We start from the raw sequence: 10,598 nt of genomic DNA, 5'->3' as shown, positions 1-10,598 counted from the left end.
GCCCCGGGCGGCGGCGCAGCGCGCGCAGGAACGCCCCCGACGGCGCCGAGTTCGGCTGCCCGCCCTCCTCGCGGCCTTTGGGTCGCTCTTCTAAGAACTTCAGTATGGGGAGAAATGACAGGAAACGGCCGCTCGAGTCATCCTGAGCAGCCGCGTCCCGTCCCCGCTGCCTCCGCGGCTGAGCAACGGAGCTAGTGGCGCAGGCACCCTCGGGCAGGGGTCCCAACGGGCCCGCGTCGGGGTTCCTTCCAGAAACCCCTTTGCCCGTGCACCACGGCCTGCCCGCCCCGGGCCGTCGATGCTCCAGGCGTCCGGGCGCCCTGCTGCCTTCCGCGCTTCTCCCCAGGGGGGCCCATTCCCTCGCTCCTTTTGGGGAACCCCGGGACGCTCCGGGAACTGCCAGTACGCAGCTGCATTTTGTTTTACTGGGTCTGGGGTCCCAGATAGAAAACTCTTGTATTTTTATTTAAAATTGATTTTGAAGAAGCCTCATTTCCAGTATAAAGACCCCCAAACATCTGCTCTCCACGTTAGCGGAGTGCAGTATTTTAAATATTGCACTGTCACCAAACCTGGCTGCCGCCCCCCTGCCCGGGCTCGGCCCTGCGGGTTCTGGAGGCGAGTTCGGGGCCAGTGAAACCCTAGCGCCTCCGCCCAAATGCGGAGTCGGCGCCAAGTGCATCCCCCGGGACCTCCCCGGTGGCGCGGGGTGCGGCGGAGGTGAAAATGGGTTCTGGACTCGGGAGGGACTGGGGCATCCTCGCCTCGGAAAGGTCGGAGAAGGCTCCTCTGGGGCTCGGGCGGTTGGAAACCCTAAACCCTGCGAGGGGCTGCGGGTCGGGCTCCGCGGCAGTCTCCCGGCGGGAGTCAAGTTCCCTTCCTTAGTAAGCAGAGAGGTACAGCGATAGATGCACCAAGTGCAGACTTTCAAGGGCAGCACCGTGGGCTCTGCTTAGCTGAGTCTCAACCAACAAATCCCGAAATCGAACGCCGACGAGGACGATAATAGCAAGGAAAGTTTTTGCTGATTTATTCTAAACCGGGCCGCAGGGCATTTTGGGCTCCCGGACCCGCGCTGGCTCCAACTGCGCTCGGCGGGGCACACTTGCAAACCAGAAACAAACACACAAAAAGGGCGCCTTCCTTCTCGGGCGCCTAAAATGAATGGAAAGCAGGTAGCGTGGGACTTAACTAGGGGACACCGGGAACCCCTTAGTGTGAAGGGCTTTATACCGAGCTACTAAAGTTCAGTAACATCGTGTACGAAATGAATGCCTTTCCACCAAGACCAATAATTTCAGCGGCAGCATAGACTTTTCCTTCCTCTTCCTCTTAATACAAAAACAAAAAAATCAAAAACAAAAAACACGAAGCGATGTGTTGGGCGGATGCTATATGACAGATTCTTCCCAATTTGCTGCATGAGGGAACTTTCAAAAAGGCTCATAACAGGGATGGAATGTAAGTTTTCACAGTGAATTTTAAAAGTAGTATTTGGTTAGTTGAAGGAAAAATAACAATTTCCTTGGAAAATAATGACAGCTCATTGACGTTTTTCTTCTACAACTTTAGGTCAATATAAAACTGTAGGTCGTCTCAGAAAATAAGTATTCTACATTTTTCCTTTTTCAAAACCCTCTCGAAAATAAAATAGGCATCAAGATGGAATTTAGAATCTCAACCGTTTTTCTTAAAATCAAAATTCCCTTCCACGAGAAATCTATTCCAAGAATAACATTTCTAAAAATTTAATATTTCTGAAAGAATTCTATTTTCAATACCCTTTAAATGAAAACAAAAACCAGAGAGTGTACTTTGCTAGTGGTTCTGAATCAAATTACTGCAGTTGACACTTACGTCACCGAGAAAGAGAACATTCTGATGAAGCGTAACTTGTTCATGTGTGTACAAATAACCTACTAGACGCAGCATCCAGTTTTTAACATTGCAGTTAAATTAAGTATTCCCCACCCCTCATTCTGGAGGAGCTTTGAGGTTACTGCCCTTTTGAAATCTAATTCCTTAGTTCTTCCACTGCCTCCTTCCTCCATGTGAATGTTTCCATAGGATGCTGGGGTTGACGTGTGACTATCTCTAACTTTGTAAGTCAATTGTGCAGCTCGCAAGTAGCAAACTGAGAAAATTTCAAAATTAATCCTTCGCAATTTTAGGTATGCTTAGTAAACATTTTACCTTAATAAAAATTTTACATTGCCACTGCCATAACACAGGTAATAAACTAGATTCTAACAGATAGAAACCAAGCTCTATTTTTTTTTTTTTTTTTTTTTTTGCAGAGAGTCATATAGAGTCATTTAATAACAGCAGAGTGCATCTGTGGTAAACGCTACAGCACTGAGGGTATCATTTAAGGTTTCGCTGGAATGTTTTATATGGTTTGACATTTACTATATGGAGAAGAGCTTTTAAATATTTCTGAATCAGCAAAAGAAGCCTTAATTATTTGGTTAATTTATATCATAAGATATTTATAAGATACATAGATTAAATCACATATATACATATATACAAATGTGCATATTTTATAAATATAATTTGGAATCTAACATACCGTGAGTATCTCTAGATGGATTCATTCCGTGTATACATTCTGAAAGAACAGAAAGGAGAAAAATAAAAATAATTATATGACCATACTGATAACAAAAAACAAATTGACTTATAGTTAATGAATTTCATTCTAATTGCAATAAGTGCATGTATAAAAACTAAATTTCCCCATCTCATTTTTTTTTTTTTTTTTTTTGCTAGCTTATTGCCTCTCATACTTTCTAGCACTAGAGATTTTATAGCATGTTGTCCAGCTTTGGCACAAAAATAGCTTAAAACAGTAAATCAGCAAATAAAAAATGATCTGTCACAGATGCACATGGCTTTATGCTCCTTCGACCAGCATTTTCCACTGCTGGCTAATATTGAATCTTTAATAGAATCACCTTGTTTAAGCTCTACCTGTGATATAAATGTGATTTATTTAATGAACGTTAGAAATACATTTGGAGGGTGTAGGAATGAATCAGAATTTAAGATGAAACTGAAACTAAACCTTAATGCAAAAACATTTTAAAATGTGTAATACAGCAGAGGCTAAATGCAAGAAGTGAAAATACAAATGATTTAAAGTGATGACAATAAACAACTTGGAATACATCTGCTGAAGGAAACAAACTGATAAACATGATAAACATGATAAACAAACTGATAAACATTACTTCCAAGGATAGGACATTTTAGAAATGTTCCCTCTTTGCTTGCTTTCCTGTCTTTCCCTTAGCTAAGAGGGTAGATTATTTGTACTCACATTTCTCATTCTTGAAATAACAGATGATATCCTTTATTGAAAATTGTCATATGACAATTTCCAAATAGGAATCACTTATTATATACTGCTGCGTGTATAGTTATAGCTAAATCCATTAAGCAAAGTCATAGGAAGCTGCTTTTCTTTCCCTTGAATATCTCTGTGTAATGTTCTGAACTTGAAATTACTCTCTTAGCCTTGTATATTGATAATGGCCAGCACTCAATGATGACCATGGAGGAAATACCATTTTTCAAAGCCTCAGGATTTGAGCATTTCAAATACTGCAGATCTAAACCTTTCAACTCCACTCCACAATATTAGTACAATATAGCTTAAAAAAAAACTTTAAAACTAAGAAAGGAGGTAATTATTTCAGATTTCCAGACGCTGTTTAAATAAGCAGGAGAACAAGATTTGCAGCTCCTTGGTTTTATATTTTTGCCAAAGCAAAAATAAAGCAGCCAAAATAATAAGAGGTTTTGAAGGACTGCCCTATGATGAAAGATGAAAGGGATGAAATATGTATAGTTTCAAAGGCGCATCCTAAAAAAAAAAAAAAAAAAAACCAATATTGTAGTTTACATGCACCTAAAATGATTCCATAAAGATTTAAAAAAAAAAAAAAAAGGCAGGGAAAGAATCATTTGCACTAATCATGAATGAAAAGGTAAGAAATAACAAAATGCATAATGGAGTAAGTTTAGTTTTAATAGGCATGGATGGAGGGAATCCACAACAGTAAGATTGACCAGACAGCTGAATTTATGCCAAAGAGACCCAGCAGAACCAAGCACCCTGGGGATTTTCTCATGAGACTCTGAGAAGGCTTTCCATGTCCGAGGGTGCGAAATAGAAAGAGCAGAGTGAAAAAGAAGAGTCTCGTCCAGGCACCTAACGTTTCAGCGATGCTACGAGGAAAGCCAAGATGTTTTTTAAACCCCCGAACAAAAGCAAAAGTGAGTAGATTTTGAAAGGGGTGTATGTTTTGTCATCGAAACCTTTCTTTGATTGTCCTGTGTCTGTAGCCTCGAGAACACAGTACACAACATTAAGAGGGGAGGAGAGGGAAGCGGGAGGAGACAGGTGTCTGTAGGTGAAGCGTGTTCACGACCATGAGAGCAGAATCTGCCTATAGCCTGTGCTCCAGCTCCCTTCCCCCTCCCTCGGTCCCTCCCTCCCTTTCTTTCTCTCTCTCTTTCTCATCGAACTGTTCCTACATGCCAGGCAATGGCCAAAATGCTTTTAGATACCCTTGCCTGGCTTAATCCTTGCAACAACACCATTACCATCCCCATTTTACAGAGGAGGAAACTCATACTTGGAGGATTTAGGAAACTTGACAAGGTCACTTCACTCTTCATCCCTATGCATACACCCCCACCCCACCTCCACATACATACGTATCCACGTATGAGTCTGAGCACGTGATAGGTTATGTTTCTTTTTGACCACAACTATGCATTTTTAATGGGTGTCCTTTGTAGAGTTCTGAAAAATTAAACTCTGACCTCATCTTTTACTTTTATCTTCCCTGTTGCATGGTCTCCATCAGAAAATATGCCTGCACTTCTTCGCCATGCAAATCTCAAATCTGTAGGAGTCGTACCTGGAAGTTATTTATGGCAATCTACAGAATTTGAGCAGTAGGTCAAGGTCTATTTAGCTGAGAGGCTTGTAAATTCCTAATACATGTAAAATGGCTTTCTAGTCTTTTCCTGCCTCCACTCCCTCTAAACGGCATCTTGAGGACCTTCCCAGAAATGAAGGATACAATTTTCCTCCTTTCAGCATCCTCTAATGCTTCCTATGTACCAGGCGCGGTGCTAGGCTCACTGGTAACAAAGGACAAATAAATGAGAACAATGGAGCATCATGGGTGCTGAGAGACACACACGTGTGCAAGGTCCAGGGAGGTGGTGGGAGACACAGAAGGAAGAGAGGGTGGCACCACCTGGTGGGCTCAGGAAAGATTTCCTTCCTAGTAGAGGTGAACTTGATTCGACTCTTGGAGGTTGGGTAGATTTTTACCAGGTGGTTGAGAAGGCTCAAGAATGGGTTTAGGGATATGGGAAGGGACTAGGGGAGAAGTGACTCCAGGCAGAAGGAGAAGTGTGACAAAGTCACGAACCTGTGAAACAGACCCACGTGTCAGTTCCAGCAGGTTGGAGTGTAGGTTTGGGATCAGACTGGGGAGTGGCAGCTCACAAATGACACAATGCTGGCAGACATGAACACAGGCAGGTCATTGGCAGCTGACACAACCTAAAGAAATTCGAACTTCACCATAAGGGCACTGGATTCTGTCAGAGCCTTGAAATCTGGGAAATGACATAATTAATACGCATTTTAGGAAAATCTGTCAGAAATGAATAGGTGAATCGGAGGAGACAGAGAAAAGGCGCAGGGGAGCTAAAGTTGTCAGACGAGAATCGTGAGCATCTTCATTAAGGTGGAAACGATGAAGATGGAAGATGGGGCTAGGGAGGGAGAGAAAAGTGCTCCCACCTGTGGCCCAGGTGCCATTAGCAGCAGTAAAGACTGGAAGAGGACAGGGTTGGAGGTAGACATCAGGATGCAGCTGGATGTACAGAACAGAATTGTAGGTGCCGGTGGGAAAAACAGGAATTCAGGGCAGAGGTCTAGGATAGCAATACCGAGCTGAGTCCTCACACATCTGCAATAGTTTCAGATCGTACACGGAACATGTGCGTTGACAGGCGAGCGTTGACAGAGTCTGAGATTTAAGGGATGATCAGGAGGAGAGGCAACAACCAAGAAGACCGAGTTAGGAAGAGAAAGATGGGAAAAATAGGGCCTTACGCACGAAGGGAAGATGGGAGCTTCGAGAGGAATGGCATGTCCCAAAGGCCAAGGAGACACGAGGTAGAGGACTGAAGCGATTACACTGGATTTTGCTTCAGGGTAACCATGGGAACCTTTGCCAGAAGAGAGTCCATGGAGCAGAGACAGTGGGATGTCAGGAAGGGGAGGGAGATGCTTATTGAAGGAGGGAGGGGAAGGGGTACAGGGGTAGAGGGAAGAGAGCCCAAAGTTGAGGGTGTGTGTGTGTGTGTGTGTGTGTGTGTGTTTTGGATGGAAGACATATGAGGACATTCACATTTGCTATGTGCAGGTCCCTGACGAGCAAGCTCATGAGATCCCATCTCGAACCAGCTCTCCTTGGTTTCCCCACGGCACCCTTGTTCTCCCAGTTTCCAGACTCGGACCCACGGATTTATCTGTGACTTCGTCCAATCTGTTGCCAAGCCCTCCTTGGGGTTTCTTTGTTCTAATTTATCACCCCTTTCCATCCCTCGTGCCACCATTCCGGTACAAGTTCTCGCCATCTCTCACCGGATCTCTTACGAAGGGGGTTCCATGAATTCCCTACAGTACTTCCAGATTAATCTCCACCCCCCACTTCTGCAGAACCTGTGTTTTCCTGTGCATCCTGAGTTCAGTTCAAACCGTTTAGCACAATCCTGTAGGATTAAGGTCTACCCTCCCTGCCTTCATCTTGGAGGGGGTCAGATCCTCTGCCTTAGGTGAAATTTCTTCTCAGGGACCAATCATGTTCTTCGTCATGGTCTCCATGTCCCCCGTGTGACCTTTAAACTAGACTTTGTGGCAGAGCTATTTGAATATATTGAGGAGTGGGGCGGGAAAGAGGGAAGTGATGGAACCACCAGTTCCCTGGCCTCAGGTTTCTATGTGGAGTGACGTTTCGTGGCCTCTTTCCACACCCTCAATCCTCCACCATAAAAGACTGAATAGCGTGGATCCTAGCTTTGGGAATAGAAACCAGGTGCTTTAGGTGGACTCCTAAAATGAATCCCTGAGATTTTCCAGCCTAATCCCTGGGACTGTGATTCTGAGGAGATGTCATGCCCTGGTCATCCTATGTGGCAAAAGGGGTTTTTCCGGTGTATTGAAACTGGTTACTCGGTTGGCTTTGAGTCCACCCAAAGGGAAATTATTCTGGCGGGTCCAATCTAATCACAGGAGACCTTTAGAAGCGAAGCATTTTCTCAGGCTGGGGCAGCAGTGAGGTCAGAGAAGGATATGATGTGCCTGCAGGACTGGCTGGAAGATGGTGGAAGCCATGAGCAACAATGAAACAGCAGTCTCTCTAGGTGACCCTTGGCTGACGACTGGCAAGGAAATAGGACTCCATCATGCGGCCACATGGAACTGCGTTCTGCCAACAGCCTGCAGGAGCCTGGAAAGTGCATTTTCCCTAAGCCTCCAGGTAAGAGCTCAGCTGACACCTTGACTCTGGGCTACGTGAGTCCCTGAGCCGGGAACCCAGTTGAGCCCAGCTGAACCTCTGACATACTGAATGGTAAGCTAATCAATGGGTATGGTTTAAGCTGCTAGATTGGTGTAATTTGCTAGTTTGGCAGCGATAGAAAACTAGTACGCTGACCATGGCTTTCCCTGCCCCTTATCATTTTGGGGAGACAGTGCCTGTGTGCTAGTGAGTAAGTCTCTTGGGTTCTGGGGTTCAGTGTTAGGAAGCCACGTACCTAAGCCACGCTCTCCAAAAGTCCTATTATAGATAAAGCTGGTATTTTGACCCCTGTCTGCTTGACTCCTAGTCTATATCACAGTTGGTTCTGGGTCACTGAGGAGCAAGGGTGACTTCGATGCCAACTGTGTAGTTGCCTGATTCTCTTCTGACTCACCCTCACCCCAACACAGTCACGTAACCACTACGTTTGAACGCCTTGCCTCTAAGGCTTCTTACTCCTCTTCAAATTCCCAGACAGCATTGCGTGAACTGAATGTATTTCTGAAACCCCTGGGGATTTGGTTAAGTGCAGATTCTGACTCAGTCGGTTTGGGGTGGGGCCTGAGATCCTGCATTTCCAACAAACTCACAGTGATGCTGCTGCTGCTGCTGGTGGTTCAAGGACCACACTCAGAGCTGGCAAGGGCAACTGCTCAGTATCCAGCAAAACTGTGCCCAGCGCACACTAGACTACAATGTCTGAAAGGTTTTGATAAACAGCATTGCAAAAATGCTATCTCTGATTGGACTTTTTAAACTGTCATGATGAACTTAATGTGCCCCTGCCTCCAAACTCATATGTTGAAGCCCTAACTCCCAATGAGATGTATGAGGAGGTGGGGCGGGGGGAAGTGGTTAGGTTTAAATGAGATCGTGAGGGTGGGGTTCTCGCGATGGGTTTAGTGCCCTTCTGTGAGCTTCCTCTACCTCTCTCTTCCCCTATCATATGAGCGCACAGCAAGAAGGCAGCCATGTGCAAGCCAGAAAGAAGGTTCTCACCGGAACCTGACCGTGCTGGTACTCTGATCTCAGGTTCCAGCCTCCAGAACTGTGACAAAGCAAAGTTATGTATTTTAAGCCACTGGGCCTATGGTGTCTTGTCATAGCCGCCCGAGCTGACTGAGACAACTGTGATAACAGACTTGGCCTTCTACCATCTTTTACCAGACCTCACGCTAAGCGCTTTACACGCGTCGTTCCATCTAACCCTCTCGCACAGACGGCCCATAATTATTCCTTTCTCCTTGTAGACGAAGAAACTAAGGGTCAGTAATTGGCGCAATCTGAACCTACGCAGTTCGCTCTGGAGTGCCCAGTCGTAAGCAGGAAGCAAAAGCACCTTGCCAAACGGTTTATATCAGGACGCTGTTACCAGTCAGATTTCTCTGCTAGATCTTGACAAGTTGCCTTTAAACCATCTGGGCATTTTTTTTTATTCGAGAGCAGTGCTGTCCGACAGAAATATAATGGGAGCCATATACGTAATTTAAAATTTTCTTGTAGCCACATTAAAAAGTAAGGAGAAATGAATGAAATTAACTTTGATCATATATTTTATTTAACTGAGGATATCCGAAACATTTTCATTTCAGCATGTAATCAATATAAAATTATTGAGATTTTTTTTTTTACATTCCTTTTTTTTTTTGTAGTAACTCTTCAAAATCTTATGTGTATTTTACATTTATAGTATATCTCAATTCAGTCTAGCCACATTGCAAGTCCTCAAAAGCTAGCTGTGGCTAGTGGCCACTGCATGGGACAACGTAGCTCTAAGGTGACCACTCAAAACACAATTCACCTTGAATAGCAATTTTGCTACTATTCTGCTAGCACTCGAGTGAGCCCTATGCTCCACCTGCTGCTGGCGAAGCCCATTAAGTAATGGTCTTGACTCACATTTTCCCTGTGAGCTGTCCTGAAGCAAAGTTCAGAATTTTTATTACAACATCACTTGATTGACTCAGAGGCAGAGGGACACACATTCACAGCGACAACTGAACTGCAAAGGCCAGCTAACCACTGTCCCCACCGCTAATGCACTGTTCACAACCACGGATGAGCCACAAGTCAGCCTCGTGCATCGTTCGTTTCCACTTAAGGTTTACCAGCCACCGAGGGCTCAGCCTGGACTGTAATAGTGCGTTGGTTTCTTCTGGCTCTGAAAGAATATTACCAAAGCGTCTCTCATCCCTTTCTTTTCATAGCAAAGCTAATTTTCTGTGAATTTCGTATAAACAACAGAAATTAGAAGAAGAGGTTCATTTTTAAAAAATAGGTCATGGTTTAAAATAGAATTGCAAAGTGTTGAAATGATACACATTCTCAAATAGCAATTCCTATAGACAGGTTTATTTTGAAATATAGCATATAGATTTTTTTAAAAAAACCCACAGTATGTCAATTTGCTAGCAATCTTCCAGTTAAAAAACAGTAAGAGTTCGATTCAGTGAGGTGCTTCTGGTCTGTTATAAAGTGGATCCAAACTAATTCAGAAGAAATAACAAAAGAGGGAACAAAGAACAAATGCATCGCTGTTCTACTCTGTAATTTACATAAAATTGAGATTAGAGAGAAACAAATATTTACTTGTAAATGTTAACTTTATTTTATTACCACAAGTATTTAAAAATATTAGAGTTCAGCCTTTTCACTAATTGTGTTTTCTCCATGTCAACTCAATTAGTGAGGTTTCACTATGTACTGTATTCACTATGTACTAAAATAATAACGAAAAACTATGGGCATAAAACATAGTCGAATTCCTTTATCCTTTAGAATTAATAGCTATAAGGCTCTTTGTTGTTAGTGTTACAAATGTTAATCTCTCAAATTGGTGCTTTTTTCTCCCACGGAAATAAAAATTTTCCTATCTACAATCCCCCGCAGACGATAGAGAAATTTCCCACAAATATAGCAGAACTCCTTAGAAAGGGAATGAAAAAGCTTGAGATGGATCTCGGGTGCCCAGTCACCTGTCTG

The 10,598-nt window shown here is 43.8% G+C and overlaps 1 protein-coding gene across 4 annotated transcripts in view; it reads right to left on the bottom strand.

Moving 5' to 3' along the window:
* RUNX1 (runt related transcription factor 1) overlaps window positions 1–10,598 on the bottom strand; it is a 245,448-nt gene that overhangs the window by 92,245 nt on the left and 142,605 nt on the right. For all 4 annotated transcript variants that reach the window (XM_011365656.2, XM_011365654.2, XM_023533867.1 and 1 more), the window contains one exon: window positions 2,573–2,611. In XM_011365656.2, the coding sequence (XP_011363958.1) occupies window positions 2,573–2,611 (39 nt within the window). The remainder of the gene's footprint in view (window positions 1–2,572; window positions 2,612–10,598) is intronic.

The sequence above is a fragment of the Pteropus vampyrus genome, unplaced genomic scaffold (genome assembly GCF_000151845.1).
Source record: "Pteropus vampyrus isolate Shadow unplaced genomic scaffold, Pvam_2.0 Scaffold114, whole genome shotgun sequence".
NCBI lineage: Eukaryota > Metazoa > Chordata > Mammalia > Chiroptera > Pteropodidae > Pteropus > Pteropus vampyrus.
The sequence above is the reverse complement of the archived record's forward strand: the minus strand, read 5'-3'. Positions and strand labels throughout refer to the sequence as shown.